At 41.9% G+C, this 23,037-nt stretch overlaps 1 protein-coding gene across 6 annotated transcripts in view; it reads right to left on the reverse strand.

The window, feature by feature from the left end:
- The window catches only part of GBF1 (golgi brefeldin A resistant guanine nucleotide exchange factor 1), a 109,108-nt gene that overhangs the window by 9,075 nt on the left and 76,996 nt on the right, over positions 1–23,037 (reverse strand). For all 6 annotated transcript variants that reach the window (XM_069864261.1, XM_069864260.1, XM_069864258.1 and 3 more), the window contains 20 exons: positions 22,558–22,693; positions 20,165–20,394; positions 19,053–19,221; positions 18,657–18,868; positions 17,900–17,998; positions 17,280–17,474; positions 16,358–16,544; positions 15,769–15,909; positions 15,137–15,225; positions 11,796–11,998; positions 11,254–11,377; positions 10,823–10,948; positions 10,140–10,222; positions 7,690–7,926; positions 6,590–6,683; positions 2,863–3,039; positions 2,328–2,392; positions 2,109–2,232; positions 1,700–1,771; positions 218–312 (listed from right to left, as the gene is read on the reverse strand). In XM_069864261.1, coding sequence (XP_069720362.1) covers positions 218–312; positions 1,700–1,771; positions 2,109–2,232; positions 2,328–2,392; positions 2,863–3,039; positions 6,590–6,683; positions 7,690–7,926; positions 10,140–10,222; positions 10,823–10,948; positions 11,254–11,377; positions 11,796–11,998; positions 15,137–15,225; positions 15,769–15,909; positions 16,358–16,544; positions 17,280–17,474; positions 17,900–17,998; positions 18,657–18,868; positions 19,053–19,221; positions 20,165–20,394; positions 22,558–22,693 — 2,858 coding nt within the window. The remainder of the gene's footprint in view (positions 1–217; positions 313–1,699; positions 1,772–2,108; positions 2,233–2,327; positions 2,393–2,862; positions 3,040–6,589; positions 6,684–7,689; positions 7,927–10,139; positions 10,223–10,822; positions 10,949–11,253; positions 11,378–11,795; positions 11,999–15,136; positions 15,226–15,768; positions 15,910–16,357; positions 16,545–17,279; positions 17,475–17,899; positions 17,999–18,656; positions 18,869–19,052; positions 19,222–20,164; positions 20,395–22,557; positions 22,694–23,037) is intronic.

Below are 23,037 nucleotides of genomic sequence, written 5' to 3' on the forward strand. Positions count from 1 at the left end.
TCCAGGGTTTAGTTTATGTCCTCCAAATCACAGGATATCAAGCAATAATTCATGGGTGAACAGCCTCACTGTTTGCACACGCTAGAGTGGAGTTGCTAAACCCCGAAATTATAGCTGGCAAATCAAGCAGACAAGGAACTCATTCCCTGTTCTCAAGCAGCAGCTGCAGTAAAGCAGGGACATTTACAGTGAATCTGCATGAATTTCAGTGTCATACCTGTTCTCTAGCACAATCCTCAGAAGCATCTCCAAGCAGAAAGCAGCATCCTCTTCATCATATGTCTCCTCATCAGGAGTCACAGAGATTAGGGCCTAGAAAAGCCAGGAAACATTTGTGAATCATAAGACCCCAAAACCAGGAGACCAACAAGTGAAGACCAACAGAAAGCTTTGCGTCTGAGCAAAACTGCTCCCCACTGTCTGGTGAGGTCCAGCATAGTCTTAGAAAAACACACTGGATAGAGGTCAAGCTAAGTATATGGAAAATAATACTTTTTTTTTTTATTATGCAAGATGCAATATGAACTTAAAGATGTGAAACCGATGAAGTCTCTCAGATGAAGAGGAATTCTGAAAGGCAGCAGCTTCTTGCTAAGAATCTGAAGCACAGAAAAGGCAAACCCAGGAATGATTACAAGTACTGGAATTATTACTCTGAAGACATCAGATTGCATATGAAGGGAGAATTCCTGGCATAACAGGGGTCAGAGCAAAATGTTCCCATAGAACTAAGACAGTACACAAAAACTGAGTCACAAGTTCTCCACACGGGCCAGAAACACAGTCATCTGTGTGATCCAAAGAGCAGCTTTGGCTTTGCCTAAGTATTGTTCTTCAGGGTTTACTCACTTATCTTTGTTTTGAAATTCAATACCTACTCTTCTGAACCTCTGCGGAAAGCCTTCATAAATTAGTCTTTCCTTTGTTTTAGCACAAGTCTCTCTCAGTAGTGTCATGTGCCCTACTGATGAAGCTAGTAGACTGCAATTACAGCAGCCTGAAGGGAAAGGGCATTTGCATTTTAAAGAGCCATAGAATTAGGCAATACACACTGCCAGCCCCACAGCATACACAACAACCCTACAAGGGCTGTGTCACATTACTTGCTTTTGAAATTGGTTATCAGCAGCCAGATTCATTCCACGCCCTGGAGAGGTGTCAACTCCAGACTAGCTTGAGAGGCCACTACCAGAACCAGGTAAGCAACTACCCTCTGTCAGGGAAATAAGTTTCTCTAGCCCAAAGGCTAGTGAGTCCTGTCTTATTATGTCTCCCACAGCAGCCGGACACCACGCTTCTTTGGGTCACACAATCAAATATTTCTGTAAAGCTTTTGCCTCTAAAGTGGCCTTTTAGAATGTTCTCATTAGGCACACAGCACACCAGAAAAGATAAAAAGCATAACCGTAAGCTCCTACACAGAGCTACATGTATTTCAAATGCTTACCATGACATCCTCAAGGCTTTTAGAATGCATTCCACAATTTAAAGTCTTCCTCAACTACTAAAGCAATTGTGGCGTGACAGCACAGAAGTTACATGTAACAGCTGAAACTACTGAATGGTTTCACATCCCACAAAGGCCCAAGACCTCCTCTGGGGACAGAGGAGCCAGGTGAGTACACAGCACATATCCACAATCACGCACAGTACACTTGTTCCATCACCAGTCCAATCCTTTGCCCAGTATCTCTCTCACCTTCATGAGCTCCTGGAGGGATTCAAGTTGGAGGAACTTGCTTTCTGTGATCAGCTTCTCAGGATCACATTGCTGCAAAAGACAGAAAACAGGACTATGCATCTGGGGGATGGGGAAGGCGTATAAACAGATCTTCCAGACACATATCGTGTTCCCAGCAAAGATACAGATAGTGGCTTTAACATGATTACAACGAGGAAAACTGCCAGCTAGTTCACTCCTTTAACATCAATTACTTTTAAGATATCTGATCAGTGCTGGACAGATTTAATCAGTAGTTTCTTACAATTTCCAAGTCCTCTGAAACCTGCAAGACTGCCTAAAGGCATGTATATTTATGTTTCACCTGTCTGTTATCCACATAGCACTGTCACCATGAACAATAGCAGGTACGTGTACATTCTGTTACCTTTATGCATTCCAAAGCCATTCTCTTTGCCTCCTGTGACTCTGTAGATGGCCCCCTCATACCAGATTGCTCCGTCCCACTGAGAGTGAGCCAACTAACAAAACTCAGCACTGTAGATTCACCACTGCAAATAAGAAGACATCAATGAGAGAACAATAAACCGTATTGTTATCCAGCTTTGGTACAAAAAGGACTGCCTGGGCCATCAACATCACTCACCGGTTAGAAGGTGTCTCCTCACGTTGCAGATAGATTTTACCATTAGGATCCACAAAGTCTTCGACCTGGAGGACAGACCACAGCATGTATATGATCAACTGCCTACTTCTTTGCAGCCCTTACCCACAATCTCATAATGTTTCACCTAGTGATGAAACACTAAACCCAGCAGGTGTAGTGCAGGCATGTAGGCAGCCAACCCGAGCTCTTCACCTCCTCACCCCTCCAGTAAAGTGTCACCCCCTGTCTAGCAAGACTAATGATGTGCTTTAATGCTTTATGCCTGTAAGCAACTGTGCTGCAGTTTCTCAAATACAACCACAAGCAACATGAGAAAAAAACCCCAAAACTCTAAGAAAGAACCTGGAGCTTGCACACAGCTTGAACGTTACACCCTTTGCAGGCTTTCTTGCTCTGTACACACTTTACCAAAGCCAGCCCTTTCAAGAGCTCTCCTCCTCTTTGAACTGGTTCTACGAAAAGCCAGCTTTCCACTCCCTCGCTCTTCAACTACCCACAGGCTGACTATTATTACCTCCACCATGGCCTTAGGCAGCAGCTCTGCACGGAAAAGCTGTAGCATGGCCTCCACGATGTTTTTCCAGCCTTCTCGCAGAATGTCACCATGGCGATGGGCCAAGTGAAACACAGTCTTTGCTGCAATATGGGCCTTGGGATTACTTCCAAAAACAGTGGGCAAGTTCTCAATAGACTGCAGGAAAGAAGAGGGGGTGGCAATCAGTCAGCAAGAGATGTTTTATTTTCGACACAAATTAGGGCAGAGTGTTCAGAACTGGTTATTGGAAAGACAAGAGTTCTGTGTACGATGCCTGGATAACTCCTCAGCTCATATTAACTTTGCACAAAACCAAGGACAAGATGGCTTACCTGATACAAGCTGAATCACTGAGCCACCGAGACGTAAGCTCTCCAGGAACAACAACAATACAGAACAGTTTGAAAGTGCTTGCTGAAAACTCACTAACGCTATTCTGCTATGAGAATTTATTCCAGGATCAAAAAAGTACCACATCTGCTCTGGAAGCAGCAATTACTCTGCTATACTGTTAAGAGAGGGAAACTATGGCCAAAAACCACTACTGACTTTCAAAGCTACTCCTGCCACTACTTAACAGCATGATTCAAAGTAAGAGTGATGAACCCTGACACATGGAACACAATTCCTTATAATCTATTCAGTGCACTCACAGCTTTTCTAAAGACAAAAAGTTTGCTAAGTCACTTCAACCAACCAAGTATATGCTGCCAAAACACAAATAAGCCCAGCAACCAATAAACCCATCAGACACTGTAACATGCTCCATGTTGCTGTAGTCACTTAAGCTCATTGTAATGTTCCTTTTGACAATAAATGGGCTTTGCCATTCTCCTGCTTATGTGGACAAAACACGTACTTATTCCTTCATCAAGAAAGTAGAGTGGAGATAAGATGGACTGAAAATGCAGCTCTTCCAATCTCAGATCTGAAGTCCAGAAAAACTAACTCTTGCTTTAGCCAGACTGCTGGCAAAACTATTATCAAAATGAAGCTTTGATCTAGAGGTGAACTCCATTAGAAGTGCCAATCTAGCAATTTAATTTTTCCATTGTTGCTATGGAGAAGCCACATAAATACAAAAATCACTGAAGTCTCAGAGAGCAAACATCAATGTGTCTGGTTTTGCACTGTGGCAACAAGCCATAACCACTGGATTAAAATAGAAAATAGTTTTGCTATTATTTAGAGACTGATACAGTGTAAATCTTAACCATGGATGAAGCAGTGGGGCACTTGCTTTTCAATCACTTAATCTCTCTCCATGTCCCTTTCCACTCCTCTTCCTTCAACCAAAATGGCCACGTATAGCAACTGCAATGCTTGGAGAGGATGCCTGATCTCCAGGGTGATCTGACTCAGGAAGTGACTAGCAGCTAAGTGTCAATTTGGTGTTCTTCCCTTGCTTTCTAACAGTTGCTCTTTGTTTTGTCTCCTCAGACCCTAAAGACAGCCCCTCCTTCTCCCCTTCCACCAGACTGTCTCTCAAATATTTGTTCAGTTGTCATATCCTACTACTGTCTCCAAGCCTTGCAAGAATTTAGGAGAGCAGAAAGTAATTGGTGTACTTGGAACCTGGCCAAAGATAAGAACTCACAGCCCTCTTCAAATCCAGAGGTCCTTGATTCTACGTCATTACCAAAAGACATGCTTGCTTAATTTGCACAGACCTCTGACTGCTCCAGATTCCTGTCTCACAACCAGATGGGATGCAGCTGGCTATAGCTGGTGCCTCTGAGGGCTTGTCTCTTGCTTCTACTACGTAAATCTGTGTCAAACAGTTGTTTCACGGCAGACATTCTTCTGCTTCTGTTATCTATTGGTAGTCTCAAGGTCTAATATGCCTGGAGAATCACAGAATCACAGAATAACCAGGTTGGAAGAGACCCACCGGATCATCGAGTCCAACCGTTCCCATCAAACACTAAACCATATCCCTCAGCACCTCATCCACCCGTGCCTTAAACACCTCCAGGGAAGGTGACTCAACCACCTCCCTGGGCAGCCTGTTCCAGTGCCCAATGACCCTTTCTGTAAAGAATTTTTTCCTAACGTCTAGCCTAAACCTCCCCTGGCGGAGCTTGAGGCCATTCCCTCTTGTCCTGTCCCCTGTCACTTGGAAGAAGAGGCCAGCATCCTCCTCTCTACAACCTCCTTTCAGGTAGTTGTAGAGAGCAACGAGGTCTCCCCTCAGCCTCCTCTTCTCCAGGCTAAACAATCCCAGCTCTCTCAGCCGCTCCTCATAAGGCCTGTTCTCCAGCCCCTTCACCAGCTTTGTTGCTCTTCTCTGGACTCGTTCCAGAGCCTCAACATCCTTCTTGTGGTGAGGGGCCCAGAACTGAACACAGTATTCGAGGAGTGGTCTCACCAGTGCCGAGTACAGAGGGAGGATAACCTCCCTGGACCTGCTGGTCACGCCGTTTCTGATACAAGCCAAGATGCCATTGGCCTTCTTGGCCACCTGGGCACACTGCTGGCTCATATTCAGTCGGCTGTCAACCAACACACCCAGGTCCCTCTCCTCCAGGCAGCTTTCTAGACAGACTTCTCCTAGTCTGTAGCACTGCATAGGGTTGTTGTGCCCCAAGTGCAGGACCCGGCATTTGGCCTTGTTAAACCTCATGCCATTGGACTCTGCCCAGCGGTCCAGCCTGTCCAGATCCCTTTGCAGAGCCTCCCTACCCTCCAGGGAGAAGATCAAGTACTTCCATCTTTACTGTTATGAACTGTGGAGGAAGAGGGAATCTAAAGCAATCCCAACACTTGGCACTTTTTTTGTCCTTTAACAGTCAGCCTAGTACTTTTTCACTGCAACAAATGCCAGAATGCAAGTGATATAGAACACCCAGTCCAAACAATTCCATTTCCCTGAAGCCTAATTCCATCAAATGGATTAATATGCAGGACTGTTCCCTTTCTGCTATCCCTTGAAGGGATGTTTTAAAAAAAAAAAATCACCTGTCTTGGCCTTTATACTCCTATGCTTTGAGTCTTGGGCAATCTTGTTTCCCTATTTTTGCGTATGTGGCAATTCTATTCTGCTCACTGTGGGTCTTGTACTGGTTCTCAGAGCAGTGCTGTAACACACAAACAGATCTGGGCAAAAAAAAGCTTACACCAACCACTGTAGCTTGAGTTTATTCTCACAGTAAAATCTACAGAAAAACCCTTTAAGGCCTGCCAAAAGCAGGGCTAACAGCTGATCTTATTACCAAAGTCCATGCAGCAAGTGACAACTCAAAGCATTTGCTTTTCTGCCTCTTGCACTGGGTGGATGCACAGCCCCCACACTTTGGAAGAACAGCTGACAAACAGTCCCTCTTGGCACTGCATGAGCCCTCTAACTAAATAGCTGAAATGCTTAAACTTGCTTGGGATCATGGATGATCACTGTCTTGATCACAGGTAGATCTAAATCTCCTCAGATCAAGTAGGTGGAATAAACACTTCTGCACCATGGCATTCTGCTCTACACAAACTGACACCTGTGAGTAAGTAGAAGGCAATTTGCATATTTGAACCTGTCCTATGAAAGTCCTACTTCACTACATGCTTTTCATTGTCTCCTCCAGAAAACTCTGGGTAAGGGCTGATAGATACCTACAGTTACAGTGATAACTAAAATAAGCAAATATTACTGCCTAACAGAGGAAGAGAAGTCCAATATACTAAAAGCCATGCTTCTTGCCCCTCCTTGAAAACTTACCTCACTGCTGAGGGCTGTAAACTTGCACAGAGAAATTATGAGATTGTCAAACACATCACTAAGGCCATAGTGAGCAGAAATCATTGCACATTTCCTGGGGAAAGAAGAAAACAGAAAATAATTCAATAAGTCTGCACAGACAAGTCTGCCTACAGGACAGCAAATCAGAGAACTTTTCTGTTGATATTTTAGACCCCCCTCTCCACCTACTCATAATGAATGCAGATGTACAGAAGTCTACTATTATCTCTCAAATAACCTCAGTCCTCAACCACAGATCCTGGTATTTGTCTGTGCTGATACAAGGATCAATTCCAAGAAGCGAGTCACTTGCACCTGAGCCAATATACCTAATCTCCTGTCTTGACATGAGAGAGCTGCTCTGATTGGTGGTACTGTCAAAGAACTCATTGCCAAGAGATGACACTACAGCAGCATATTAACAGAGTTTCTCAGAGACAGCAAGTTTTTTTGAATATTGGTCATCTGGGAAAGAAAAAAAAAGAAAAAAAGAAAAAAAGAAAAAAAGAAAAAAAGGAAAAAAGGAAAAAGAAAAAAGAAAAAAGAAAAAAGAAAAAAGAAAAAAAGAAAAAAGAAAAAAAGAAAAAAGAAAAAAGAAAAAAGAAAAAAGGAAAAAGAAAAAAGAAAAAAAGAAGAAAAGAAGAAAAGAAGAAAAGAAAAAAAGAACCACCCCATTCAGCTGCAGCTATGCCTCATGCACAAGAGGTTTTGTTCATATACAGGGATTTTGCCAGCATCTCTGTGCAAGTAAAGAGGGAATTTTTTCCCCTCACTTCTAAGCAGCACAGCTATGCCAGCAGGTCTTTTAAACGTAATAAGGATGGAGTTTAAAATACATATGCCAGGGACTTTGAATTATTACAACACAGCTGTCAAGCCAAACAGTGAGTAGCAACCAACAGAGGCCAAGATGGGACGAATGACAGAATAAAACTGAAGGATCGTAGGTCACAATAAAATGCTCTTCAATTGCCAGGAAAAGTAACAGTTGGATATTCACTTTGATGTCTCTAGCTGGTAAACGGGAGACTACAGCCACATTTCTAACTCTCCCGGGTCCTCATGAATGCATGAGTTACCTGAAACCAGAGATAGCCTTCTGGATGATTGCTTCTTCTAAGCTCTTGTCAAAAACATAAGAAAGTGCTGCAATGGTTGGCCCCCATGTCATGGTGAAGAGATCATGGTCATAGCTTCCAGGAGGGACATGGAGAAATATTCCCTCATCAGTTGCACCACGATGTAGCAGGACATTCCAGATATAGTTTTCTTTCACCAGGCCCGTCTGTTCTTCTGGCATCACTATCTCATCATTTCTACAAGGGAGGAAGCCAGAAAGGTTGAATTTTTCACTCTGAGCCAAAACTAACATTTACAGAGTGCCTTTCATTACATGGTCCCAAAGCTAAGTGATTCCTACTCTGGAGTGAGTTTGCCAGCTCCTGAAACATTCTATTTTCCTAGGCTCTTTTTGACACACTGCATATAGAGTCTGGTGGCTGTCAGCAGCAACCATGTAAATATAGTATTGAAGAAGCAGCTACCTAACACTGCAAGTGCAAAATGCAACGTATACTGCAGTTAAATAGAAGGAAATTTTGGACAGCACACTGACACAGCTTCAGCCCTCTCTCCTGACTCCTTCCCCATCAGAGCGCTCTGTATATCTCATTACTCCCGGATGAAAAAAAAATCTGAATTGTTATACCACCGCAATCAATAGTCAACGTGAATACTTCTTAACTGTGTAAGAATAATGCAAATATTCATGCTATGCCAAAATCAAATATCAGAAAGCCAAGCAGTACAAAATTAAACATAAACCAAGAAACCAAATGTATGGTGAGTGATTCATAACCAAGGTACCACAGCTCCTTACTCTAATTGGATTAAAGGTATACAATAATAAAACAATTCTGACTAACCTGGGATTGCAAGTACTGCTTGGCATTAAAATATATCAAGCCTAAATACATACTTCCTAGACTTGGGTAACACTGCACAAGAGAGAACCCTCTGCAAATGACCAATTGAACAAGAATCTCAAATCTACTAACAACAGTAGATTGCAGCCAATCTGAAAAGTCAATGTCTTTCTGCAGCAATCAAAAAAATAAAGTGCTTCAGTCGCCAAAGAAGCAATTTTCGTGTACTCACAATAACTATAAAAAAACTTCTTGATTTATGCAGAAGAAATAAACTCTTAGTTTCAGATGTCTGCGTATTTTGACAAGAGCAGTCATTACTACAGTTATATAGGAAAATGTTTGCAGCCAGTAGTGTATTTTTTCTAAGAATCTGTATTTGATTAATAGTAACAGAAGCAAGTGAATGGGTTTATTTGGAAAGTCTCAGGAAATGAAATTGTGCTCAAAAGCAAAACGCTGAGATCCTGCACTGCCCTGGAAAGATTACAAGTCTGATTTACCACCTCCAATAATACAAAGAAAACAAACTGTTCCTCAATCTTAAGTGTGACACTGGGGCAATCTACCTGAGATGGAGCAATACCGAAATAATACATCAATTGTTTTAGCTATAGAACCTACTGAAAAAGCTGAATTATCTGGTGAAGGGAGGATAAAGGAGAATAGACTGGGACAGAGGCACTAGATAACTGAACAATGTGGGGATATTCCCAGGGTACTGCTCAAAACTGCCCTCAGGCAGAGAGGCCAATCAAAACTAGAGCTTCATTTGTAGGCCAGAGTTACTTCTTGAAGAATTGCTGAATATTCAGTACAGGCAGCATCACCATCTTCCCTGAGAAAGCTCAAAAGGGAGAGACAGCCTAATCCCACTGCCCTGCTTCCAGCCTGAGCCAGTGCCTGCCACTGCAGATTGGAACCAGCTGAAAGTTAGAGTCATATACTGCCTCCTCAGAGATGTAATCCTCTCAGCTTCAAATTGGCTGGGTCTGGATTTACTGATAGGCTAGATTTCTGAGCTATTATTAAAGCTTCCCCCCAAAGAGCTGGTCTGTGCACTACAGGGTCTCAGCTATTAGGAATTCTCAAATACTGGTCAGTGCGCCAAGAACTTCTGGGGTGGCAGAAGAGACTGCTGTAGACAGCAGCCTCATACAAAGAGCTCAAAAGCAGAACAGATGAAACTGAGACCTGGACATGTTATGTCAGGGTACCAGTGCCATCTGGGGATGAGATGCTATCTCTAGCACTACCTAAAAAGTTCTTAAAAAGTCTAAAGGCCTGGTCTGGGGAGCAGAGCCTTCTCAGATACAGCATTTCACATGTGCTGGTCCTGCTCAGCTATTCTTCCATATGTTGATAGAACAATTTTTTAATTTTAGCTTAAGATCTGTGGATTAAAATACCATGGCAAGAATCCAAAGATACAAGCCAGTGCAATCACTGCAACAGGCTTGTTACTACAGCCTCACATGGAGCTGGAAGTTGGTTTGAGGCAAACATGATCAGGTGAGTCTCTTTCCATACTCTCCAGAGGTGTCACACACCAAACAACTCTAGTTTGCTCTCTGCATACAAGGAGATGACAGGCTGATTCTTACTTGATGGCATGGTACATGTCTTCCAGTATGTCCTGTTCAAAGTCTTTGCCTCCATTCACACCTTTCAGGTTCTTCCGAAACTCCTGAAAAAAAGTTACACCAACATTAATTTCTACTATCTCCAGCTTTAATTGCTTGGCTAAGAGCAATAGTCCACTTTTTTTTCATACGACCAGAAAAGATTTTCTTGTGTTTTTCAACATCCAACCTAAAGTGCAAAGACTAATGCTACTCTTAGTGGCAGTAGTGTGCAGCAACCCCTCTCCCTGCTCACAAGGAAAGAACTGAGACACAACATGACACATGCTTAGCTGAGGCTGGACATCAGAATGACAAATCTGTACGACTGGACTGACACTCAGAGGATTTGAACTCTAGAAGCACACAGTGGTTCAACAATCTTCTCGGTCTTACTATGTTTAGGGTACAGTTTGTTCACACATACACAAGTCTCTTGATGAACTTGCAAGTTGCCTGCTAAGCTTGTATTTCTTCAGACTGCCCCTTGCCCACAGTTCCCCTCTCCAACTGTATTCAACTTCAGTGCTGCACACCAGCTTATTACATACCTAAGCGATGAATGCCAGGAATAAAAAGAGGAGAATGCCATTGAAAAAAAAAAAAAAGGTACTACATTGCTATCAAAATCAGAGAAGACAGATGCCTACACCGGTAACACCCACCTCCAGAGTCATGGGGACGTTCTGCTTGCGGACGTTATGGTTGTGCTGGTCAGTGTTAAGCATAATAACTGCATAGGCTAGGGCAAAGCAGGCATCACTATTAGCAAATGGGGACCCATTTGATTTCTGAAAGGCAAATGTATGCACAAATTACTCTTACAGGAACAGTGATATCAGCAACCCAAGACAGCCGTTTTCCTACCCATAGTAGTGAATAATTTCTGGGACAAACAAAAAAAACAGGCTCTGGCTCCAGTTTCCCAAAAGCACCCTAGAAATCTATGTGCCACTGCCATCTCCTACAAAACAAATGCTGCTGCCTGCAGTGCACAGTAAGATTATGTAGGCAGTTTGACCTGACATGTCCATTGTGGCAAGCAGATGCTCAAGACAGACTGCAGCTTTGACCTTTCTGCCCATCAAGTACACACCCGCCAATGTTCTGTGAAGGCTTCCAACAGTCTCTGGATTACAGGTGCCTCTCCTGGTAATCTGAAGGCCTCTAAATAAAGTCGTAAAGCTTCATCCAGCCTTAAACCTTGGAAGCTGAAAGTCCTGCAAGAGGAATAAAATGCAATGAGAAACTGAAATGGGATGGGAAAGGTAGGAGAAAATTTACTGAGTAAAACCTTGTTTGTTTCAGCATCAGAATAAGAAACTTCACAGAAAACAGAGAGTAAAAAGGGGAGGGTTAAGACAAAAGAAATACCAACAATCCTTCAGGTGATTATGTATGCAATCACCTTTCCAGTCTTCACAGAGACTGCTCCTACTGAAAGGAATTTGAGTACCACACTACTATATGTATCTACGGTGTTACTGTGCGCAAGAGATGCATAGAATTTAGGCATAGTGTAGAGAACCAAGTTATACACATCCCATGCCTCCAGCAACTACTGTTCTACTGCTTTTCTTTCAGTGAGCTCTCAACTTTCATCCCTCTGTGATTAAAGATACACGTAAAGACACTCACCCAACAAAGCTTTCCAGCAAGTCGATGTTCTTACGGTCACTCACAAATTCCCCAATCATCTTTTTGTCCAGGCGAGGATTTTCACGTAGCCACCTGGCCACCTCATTGTTGTCAATAGGGGTGGCAAGAAGGTTTTTCTCTTGCAGAAACTGTATCCCTTTCTTTGGCTTTTGATTGAACTGCTCTGTGCCAGTTATCAGGAGCTGAAAGGGACATTCTGATAATTACAAGCTTGAAGTACGTTTCTTACTTTAGACTGTTCTTTGCATTTGAATGAAAAGCAAAGCAGAAAACAGATCAACCTCAGTATGATCAAGTTTGTTGTACTGTACAATCCAGCAAGGCTAACCTAGGCCAGAAAACCTTCACTCATCACAAGTATTCACTAACAAATAATAGTGGACAGAGCAAGCATGAGCTGCCATCTTTGAAAAGTTTTGACATGTCACTGAGCAGTAAGCTCTGCTACCCCAAATGCCTCACCTGCTCTAGTATGTAAACAGAGCAGGGGAAGATCTCTGATGAGCCCCAGATATGTCACAAGATCAACTCTCCCAACTGCCCCATGCCCTCTTCTGACCCTATTGGCTCCAGGCTCTTGTACTCTACCTCACTGGCAGGAGACACATAGCAAGAATCCTTGGCATTTATTCAACAGATGCAAGCAAGCAGTGGTGCAAAAGCTTAAACTAAGAACCAGAAAACGTTCTGCGAGTGAGACATGGTCTCAGGAACATCTGATACTGCAGCATGACAAGGCTATCCGTAGGCTAGGAAGTGCCAGTGCAATTTTGATTTTGAAGAGAAGTCAACTATTCTGCTCTGCTTCATCCTTATTTTAGAAAACTACGCTGTATCCCAGTCACACTGTAACAAGAGGCCTGGCTAAGAAAGGGTTAACCGAATGTTCTTGGTAGTGTTCAGAAAAACCAAAAGCACAAACAAATGTATGAACTTTACTAAGGCACTAGAATAAATGTCAGTTCCCTGTTAGCTCCTATCACGATCAAACTGCTAGTGATGACCCAGTGAACTAAATTCACGACCATCATGATTACCAGCTCCCCTGGGCTTCTCAGTACCTCAGAAGCCACCAGCCCTCTGTTTTCTGCTTCCCCTGCCTGTGTGAACATCCTCAAATGGCAGTGAAACACAGACTCAGAAGTAGCATGGAGTGCATAAGAACCCAGTAAGGGCATAACAAACTAACAACCACGTGCCGCCCTGATATAACAGGCTCGAAGGGACTGTATAATGCTAGCAGCATTTCTGCTCAGCTGTAAGTCCTGTAACTGAAGCCCGAGAGTATTCCATGGACTGGTTATACTTTGTAAAACAACCTGAAAGCAGACCAGATTGCTGGCAGTTTGCACTGTGTGTATAATCACGTCAGTCCTATGATTCTGAGCTTTTGGTCATTACCCTAGGAAACATCAAAGGAAGCTTTCCACTTGACACATAATTGGTTTTCTGCTTTTATCTAGCTTTTTTCCTCCTTCCAGCTGTTGTAACGTTTAGCACTACAGAGGTTATAGGAAGCAGAACATGGTGCCATGTCAGCAACCACATTACTTAAGCTGAATGCTTTCTGTGCCCTGTTTACATGCTCAGGATGAAACCATTAGCAGGATTTAGGGTCAGGAAAACATTTTGCCTTAGCAAACTAAACAGAGATTTATTAACATCTTTCTGTCCTCTGCTGTAGTGCAAGGCACGACCTTTCTTCTAGGGCCACCTGGAACTTTCTTTAAGGAAACGGCAGTGCTCTTTATTTCTTCTAACCTTGTTTTCCAGGACAGTAAAGCTACAGCATTACCAGATGTTTTCAGCTAAAACAGTGGAAACACTATGCAAGCTCCCTTCTCAACAATGGACTTTCACACAAAGTCTATCAGAAAAGCTGCCACGAAAGCTAAATTTAATGCAAAGCAAATGGTTACAAATTAAACAGTAGCTAAATAAATATTTATTTCTTAGAAATTCTTTTGAAGACTGTGCTGACCATCAATTCCCTCCACATCATCTTTGTGGCTTGGGAAGTCAGTTAGCATTATTCCACCGCAGCATTTTGTTGTAGGTAAAGAACCAAATTCGCGAGTACTGCAGCAGACTTCCTATAAAGAAACCACTGCCTTAAATTACATTCAGATCCAGAGATTGACAGATGGGATCAGAAAGCACAGATTAGTATGGCAATAGAGATCTGTTGTACTTCCTTCACTATTTTTGTTTAAGTAAGTTTAAACAAATATGACCACTGCTCCCTTATAATAATGTAAAATAAAAACATTGGAGAGAGAAATCAGAAGTCTAAATCAGGTACAAATCAAAAACCTTTGTCTTTACCACCACTGAATCATTCAAAGACATTAATTTATTTTTTCACTATATCATCCGACTCCTTACTCCACAACTACTACGGTAACTCATGTTTCATCCAGAATTGAAATTTAGCAAACTATCACTTCCTAAATAACATAACTACCTCATGTATATGTTGTGCAAAGAGAACAAAATCTGTACAAATAACATCTGTGAATGAAAACAGACAAAACCCCCCACAACACAAATTAAAAAAACCCCAAGCAATCAACTGAAAAACCCCAAACCTAAAACAGTATCATGTAACTCGTAGGGACTTTAGATATCATATTCATCCGCCGTCTCTGGAGGTGAACAAACAGGCCAGTACTTGATGTTTGACATAAACCAGCAGATAAATACATAACCGTCAGCATGGAGCACCTTTGTCAACACTAGACCTAGACTGGAACCACTCAGGGAATGGAAAAGCTGTACAAAGTTTAGACTAAAACTTGGATTAATGAGGTTTAAAGAAACAGACATCTAGACAAAGAACGGCTTTGCCACAATCAATACAATCTTTTCAGTCATCCTTATGACAAAGCAGACATGGGAATAAATAAATTGGAACAACAGGCTAGACTGTTGATTTCTCCTACAGGCCTCTTGGTACACTCCCCATTTACAGGTTTGATAACAGTAGGGAATCTGCCCTTTTTGATGAAAGTATGTGATAACCTCAATATATCACAAACTAGATCCAGCATCTTTTAAACCCAGAAATCAGATGGGCCTAGCTTATAAATTTCCTCAGAATTTCCTCAACACCTTTTGCAACTTCTAGCACAACTAAACCAGAACAGATAATAATCACTGCTGTCTCTACAGTGTAGCAGGATCTTCAGTGATCGTCTAGCTCATGTCAGCGGAGACTGGAAGTCAAAATTTCCAAGATATGACCAGTCATGCAAAGGCCACATGAGAGGGAAACAAGGAGAACATTCAAAGATCCATTTGTAGTATATTCCAAATCATACCTTCTTTTTGTTCTTAATCTGCATAAGTTCCTGAGGGCTTGGAAGGACACAAGAAAATCGAGTAGGCTTCCTAGGGATACTCTTCTCACCTAGAGGAACAAAGCATCATTACAGTCAAACCTATCCCCAGAGCAGCACTCAGCCCACCACAGTGTCCTACCATAGCTTTCAGTCACGAAGTCTTGCTGCAGTGTGCTGCCCTGCAAATGTCAATCACACTCCTACTGCACCATTATTACATTCCTCTCACCCACATTTTCTTCAGCATAATTGCATAGTAGCTTCTTGCCCTGGACTATTTCACACATCCACAAGATTTAATTTTCTGGATATTTTGACTGCCTACATTACCAATTCCACAGAGAGCCCCTGACTGCCTTAAAAATGCTAAACAGTGGTATGAATTTCACATGCTTTTGCCCCAAAGCTACCCTCTCACAAAGGAAATGAACAGTTAGTAGGCATATCTAGTGCACATATAACAAACAAATATTCGTCACATGCCTCCTCCTAATTTTGAACACAAACCAGCTACACCAGTCTATAGTATAGCAGGATCAGTCAGTGAATGTCAGCACCATTCTCTAACCATCTACACACTCAGAACATCAGGATACTGTAGAGACTATTACCTGCCTCGCTTCCTCCTTGCAATTCCATGCAGCCTTCCTTCATCTGGTCAGCCATAAGGCAACCACTGGTGGGAGGGCATGCCCCAGCTGGCTCTGAGACTGCACTGGAAGGTTTTCCTTCACTGAGTACTCTCTCATTATCTGTAAAAGTTAAAAAACAAACAAACAAACAGAACCAGACAACCCACACATAAATAAACCCATAAGCCAAGGAAAAGCTACAAACAGAGAAATAATGAACTAATCACTCTAAATCAAACATGTGCTCGTTCAAAGGAGTTCCCCCCATTAACTGTGATTCCTCAATATCCTCAGTATTTTGTCTACATGAATCCCATGGCATACTCTCCCCTTCTGTTGTAACTGCCGGTCTTGACATGGCTTTTATATAAAGCTTAATGAGGGGTACATTTTAATACTTATACAGTTTATAAATAGGAAGGTTATTGACATCAGTGCGTAGTTACAAAACATGCATCAGGAAGTCTGAAAACATACTTAAGGAGCTTATGTCAGCTACCAAAATGAGATCTGCAAGTTTAGCACAAGACTAAGCCCAACATCAAAATATCAAAGGAAATGGTCTTACAATCACTTATTTCTTTGGAGCTGTTCATGGTTTCTGGGCTGGATTTGACAACTTCCTTCTCTTGTTGAAGTATGTTACTCAGCACTTTGGCCTGGCAATGTGCCTCAGTGCTATCTATCACTGTCAGCAACGCTTCCAGAGACAGCAGATGGACAGTATACAGCTGTCCAGAAACTGGGAAGGCATTCTGGGAAATAAAATATAATTATTAGTCAACTTTTATGCCCCTCTCACCAGAATTATAGAATGGTTTGGGTCGGAAGGGGCCTTAAAGATCATCCAGTTCCAACCCCTGCCATGGGCAGGGACACTTCCCACTGGATCAGGCTGATCAAAGCCTCCTCCAACCTAGCCTTGAACACCTCCAGAGATGGGGCATCCACAGCTTCTCTGGACAATCTGTTTCAGTGTCTCACCACCCTCACAGTAAAAGATTTCTTCCTGATATCGAATCCAAATCTCCCCTCTGTCAGCTTAAAACCATTATCCCTCGTGCTATCACTGCAATCCCTGATAAACAGTCCCTCATCTTTCCTGTAGGCCCCCTTTAAGTACTGGAAAGCTACTACATGCTCAGTGGAGGATGGAAGTTTCCCCAACAAGTTGGGGAAGCCTAAAGCACGTAATAGAACACCTTAAACTTTTCACACAGAACCTTCTAGCATATACTTAACAGTTTATGTACTCTGTCATTATTAAAGCATCATGGCTACTCTTTTCTCTCTGCTTCCAAATGCTAAATGGGCTCTTCACATCTACAAACTACCTACCCTGAATCTTTTGACCACTCCCATTCTGAAAGTGTTGTATCTGTGCTGAACCTTGTTTTGAGTTACTGGCTTCCTCTTCGACACCCCAGCCCCTCACTGCTCCTCTCCCTCCAACCTGCTGGGTCCAGCAGCCCCCAGCCGCGGTTCAGCACCTTGGAGAGCAGCTTGGTGAGCTCTTCGAAGAGGTTGGCGCAGTAGTAGTCACAGTCATAGTTAATGTAGAGCTCGGTCACGAAACTGGGAATCCTCCACAGCTGAACAATGGCCTCCAAAGCCATCTCCTTCATTTCATAGGGCATCTTTGGGTTTTCCACAGTGATTATTTCCATCAGCTTCTTGATATACATCTGGCAGAAATATAGGGCAGCTCAGTTTAAGGAAAGAAAAGAAGAAAGCAGGACAGTGAATAGTTTTGAGGACTATAGAAATAGATTTAAGCTTCATTTTCCCACATGGTGCTCCATCTTTAATGATGGCTCATTCTGAAGGAGGTTGTAGAAAGGTTTCAAATAGTTCTGCTATTCAGTGCACCTCGGTTTACCATTCTAATTAAACAGCATGCAAGCGAGCAATGCAGTACACCAGTCTCAAAGACATGTTATTATCCAACAAGAAATGGCCTATACAGCCTACCCATAACCCACTGAGTCATTTATACAAAGGCAAACTGATACTTAGTCTGTATCTTACTGCCTAGCTATGTGCATTTAACTCAAGTCTAAGAAACAATTGCTAGACACTCAGCAAAACTTGTGAAACTCAAAAAACTCACCTCCAGCTGGAACTTCAGATGCTCTCTCATGCTCTCGAAGAGAAGAAAGCATACCCTGAGGGAAGCTGCATACAGATTGAGCCGTTCAACACTCAGTAGCTGAACAAGAAAGAAAAATATAACTTTAAGAATTACAAAGGTTAGTTAAGTAGAAGTATTGTGGCACTGCAGGAATCGCTTGCAACAGCCTTGAGATCAACACTTTGCCTCCCAGAGGAATGATATTCCAAAACCCAATCCATTATTCAACCTCCTGATCTCACTTTTTGCTAGTGACAATAAATACGCTTAATTCCTTTCTGCTTCTGCTAGCACTTTCCTACAAGTTCTTTTCCCACACCCATAGATTCTGTTAGAGGTGAAAGAGCCTGGGAGAAGACATGCCTCTGAGACGGCCCTTGTGCAATTAATAGCTTGGTTCTCCAAAGGTTCTGTCTACTACTTAGCTGGTAACTTGCATCTGCAACCAATTATACCACAAAACAGTGTTATCCCACAGTAAGCAGCAATTCATTCAAATCACCTTACTCCTTCTTGGCCCTGGTCTGAAGAAAATAGCACACAATGACCTCTCTGACTTTGCAACAGCACCGTTCCACTGGTGCAATTCAGAGGTCTTGCTGCAATGCAGCAGAGAGCTTATTTGAAGATTGAGACCTACCAAACTTCAGAATACTAAATTCCAGTAGACTCTTCGATGCAAATAAGTATCCGACTCCCCAGTACCACATGTAACGCTAGCGTAAGCCAGACTCACTTGAAATAGGTGCCGGCACAACTCCTCCTTCACAAGTCCCAGAAGGGACTGGCAGTTTGCAATGGGTGCTGACTCCAGGGCAACAGTTAGCAGCTGCAGCCCCATGTGGATCATCACCTCAGAGTTATGCCGATCATGGGGGTTGGTGAGTGAGATAAGAAAGCGGAACAGCTCTCTAATACACGGTAGTCCATATGGGACCAGCGCTGCTCCTAAAATAAAAAGAAACATTACCACTATTAACTTTGCCTTTGCTTTTTGCAGGTGCCTAACAGGCATTACAAATGAAATTGTTACAGATCAGATGAGGAACAGGAGCTTATACCCTCTTAGCAGAAAGTGAAACAAACTACTGGAAAGAAGAAAGGCTTTTAAGCAACATTGCCTGCCTCTCACCTTCTTTTTGGGAAGACTGCGTAAAACGTACTCCTCGGGGATTTACGTAGTCCATGTCATGAACCGAGGCAGAGTCAGAATGCTCTGCTACAGGTGTGCACTCCTCTAGGACCTCAGGGATAGACTCGACAGAAGTTGACTGGATCTTCTCCTCCTTCAGACTTTCATTCTTCATTGATATCCGTCATTTCAGAAAGAAAGAAGCAAACCACCAGTTAACAAGTACTAGATAAACTAAAAGAAAGGCTTACTTGTTCATGGTTCATTCAAAACTATTACAACTACACAGGCTGTTCATGGAAGTAGAGCAAGAAAATAAAATTTAAGAGAAAAGAGTGCCTCTAGATAAGCCGCAGCCCTCTTTGTCCTTTCACTTCTAAGTAATTCTCATCTGTTTTACATAACTCTACATTGTGAGACTAACAACTTTATTTTGAAGATACTCCTATCAGTTCTTACTGCCTCCAAAGTTAGGATTTAGCCCATTTTTTTGTTTTAAATGCTACATAATTTCAGCACACTATTTCAATCTATGTCTTCTTAGCATTTTTACAATTCAAAATATTGGCAGCTCTGAAAGGTTCCCTGAAGCTCTAACCCATCCTCTCAATAATATTGCTGTTGCAGGGGAAGTGGAGACAACATGGAGGAAAACTTCCTGACAAATGCCTTGGTCAAGGTTGGTTACTTTTCATGGCAACAACAATGCACAAACAAACAGCTGAATTTCTACAAACTCAAGAAAAAAATTTCACTGAAGATAGTAAACAAGTTCTCCTGCAGATTTTTTCTATAATTCCCTCTAACAGTTTCTCCTTTAATTAAGGTTGATGGTGTTGGCAGGAGTACAACTAGATACACAGGTGCATTGATGCGCTGCGCAGTTATAATTTCTGAGCCGATGGGGATGGTCTCAAGAGAAAACAAAGAATGAATGGTTGTGAATTTACCAATCACTTACAATGAAGGATGTTTTATTCTGACTCTAAGCCTTGAAATAGAATATAAACACCGTGACCAAAAACAGAGCTAGAAAGAGAGTAAGTGTATTAAATCCACAACTGATTATGTTGGCAGTTTGAACTTTTCTTTATTAAGTTATATCCATGTACCTGAGGTTCAGGCTGATTTTGATTTTCAGTGACTTTGGCCTCATTTGAAGGCATTCCTGCATTAAGTCCCAAAGAAGTGACTTGGTCCAAATCTGTCAGGTCTTCCTTGGAAGTAGTCTGTGAGGACAACTCCAATCCACTGTCTGTAGTAGGGCTGACCACAGATGAAACATTTTCTGAGCTCCCAGAGGAGCTGGGAGAAGGAGCATCTATGAAAGTAACTCCGCTTGCTGACGAGAAACAGAAGCAAAAAGATTAGTGCTATTCTGTCCCTCAATCCTAAGTTCATACATTGAATATGGCAACAAAGAATGACTTTTATTACTACTTAATACTACAAACTATCTCAGATAGTTATGCATTAATGTAGAGAATGTAGATAAAGTTCTCTTTTAAGTTCTCATTAAAAGCATTAACGTATCAAATAGATGAAGAGTAGAGATACTAGCAGTTCTTGAAATTAAAATGCAACAAATGGAATCCAACAAACTCAGCAAATAAGGTAATTCACAGTTAGATAAAGGGAGCAGAGAGTTTATATAATTAAGAGGAAATCTGAAAATAGTCCAAATGGTGTACTTTGCTCTTTGATATAATGGCACAACCACTTTAAGTACTTGCATCAAGGATTAATCATTCCTTCAAAGTGAGAATTTCTAATGTGATTGGAAGGCAAGGCATACTTCTTTAATTCTCCTTAAACAAATGGAACTGTTAAAAAATAAAAATGGGTCTGAAACAGAGCAGTGAAGTATTTGTACTTTCTCTATATATGAGATAGTGCTCAAAGAATCTAAGCTTTCCTTTAAAAGCAACCCACATGTTTGCACAGCACAGTAAAATAAAGGCACAAACCAGAGTTATATTATGTATCTACACATGACGTGTGTGGTTTTGCACAGTGGTGTTTTATTGCTGACTTGATTTTTGGAAATGTTTAAGTAGCAGGATGTTACTTGATGGAATATATGACCAATTTTGCAATCCTTTCTTCTTCACCTGCTACGCTAAGATTCTGGCCTAAAAAGCACAATTAATACATGACTGTCACAACAAGGTCAGAGTTAATGACATACTCTGTAACACAATTCAACTTCCTCTGTGAAACATTACAGGAGTTTCAATACTGTTTAACAAAATTGAGTATCTATTTGGAAATCTAAATATAATGATGATTTACGTAGGGACAAGCTATCATCTGGGTGGAAGTTCTAAGTTATATGCAATTTGATCGCATTTATTATTTCCTTAGTTTTCATCAACTCTGCTGTGTAGAAACACACTTAGAGTCATTCACACTGAACCAAATAGTTTCCTGTGACAGAGTAAGTGTCAGAACTAGGTATTTTACTCAGGTATTGTTTCAATTTTCCTGTCATCTTTCATTCACTGTTAATGTTTATGTCTGAGCCATCAAATTGTAGAGTGCACAAAACACAGTACTTTGCAGCCAGAGACTCATCCAGAGGAAAGGTTCAAACCAGTTGTAACTGTTTAGTTTACTCCTACACAACAACAGGATAGAGAAGCCCCACCCCCAACATTATATTCTTGAGCTTGCAGTACTAGTCACATACTGTATCACTTCTGCAGGGTAATTCAAAGCATGTGAAAAAGATTCATGTGTATACCCATTAGTTTCCTGCACACAATCCCCTTAGAGGTATTTCTGCTATTCCCTTAACCAATTTTTCCCCTACATAATAACATTTGTAAGTACACTCATTACTTCCCTACCCCTTTAATAAGTGTAGCCTTTTATTCGAACTTCACGGACTGACATGGTGAACACTTTCAGTCTTTACATCCGTAGTGAGAGATCTGTTCATTTACCCATCCTTGACACCTAGGTTTCTGCACACCCTTCAGTTCACACCTGTATATTTTTCCTGGTCACACTTTGCTTTTCCCTCGTTACCACCACACACATCCTTCAGGACAGGAAAAAAACGTGTCACTTAAGTCAGCGACATCCAACTGCAGAAAATCTTTTACCCAGCTCCACTCCCCTTAGCTCTCCTCTTGCTAGCACTCTTGTCCTCAACCTCTTCCATGCACCTGCTGCACCCTCCAGCTCCTCCACACCACATGGCTTCCCACAACCTGAGCCACTCCTCTACATCCCCATTCTCTTTTGTACAAACTGTCCCAGTGCGGCAAAGAAATGCTGTCAAGTTAGCCACTTAACCACGTTCTCCTCCACCAACATGTACTTCGTCTCCTTCAAACTCTTTCTCCTGGTCTTGAAAAGCTATGACGTGCTTTATTGCTATAGTCACTGATAATTAATATCTAAAGCTGTACAATATGTTAAGAGAAATTAAATAAAGACAGATTCCAAAAAAGCTCTAGAACAGATGCTATCTGGTCTCTGGAAGCAAATTTCAACCCACCTGTGGCATTAGCAGCATTGGCTGCTGGCTGTTCTGTCCCAGGAGAGACCTTAGTTACACGGCGAGGTGGCCTTGGTGATCTCTTCTGCTTTTTCCATTTTGATGATTCACTCATTCCTCCAGCTCTCATTTTCAACTGAAAACCATAAATCATTAAGAATATATATATATATATAGTATAACAAACCCGTATAGCACAATGGATTACACCAGCCAACCCACAAAGGCTGTCTCAGAACCCTCTAAGTCAGGCAACGGCACTTAAATATATCACACAAACTAATCAGCATCACAAAATCATGCAAACCAATCCAACACCCACATATTAGCCAACATTCCACACCTCAATCGGGACAATTTACTGCAGCTACTCTGCTATAATACATACTTAACAGTTCCATTATCACAGCACTCCCTCCTTCCCCTCAATACCTCCTAGCTTTGCATTAGGATAAAGACTTCTCTTAAGACCTACAGGCA

This window comes from Phaenicophaeus curvirostris, chromosome 9 (genome assembly GCF_032191515.1).
Source record: "Phaenicophaeus curvirostris isolate KB17595 chromosome 9, BPBGC_Pcur_1.0, whole genome shotgun sequence".
NCBI classification, from domain to species: Eukaryota; Metazoa; Chordata; class Aves; order Cuculiformes; family Cuculidae; genus Phaenicophaeus; species Phaenicophaeus curvirostris.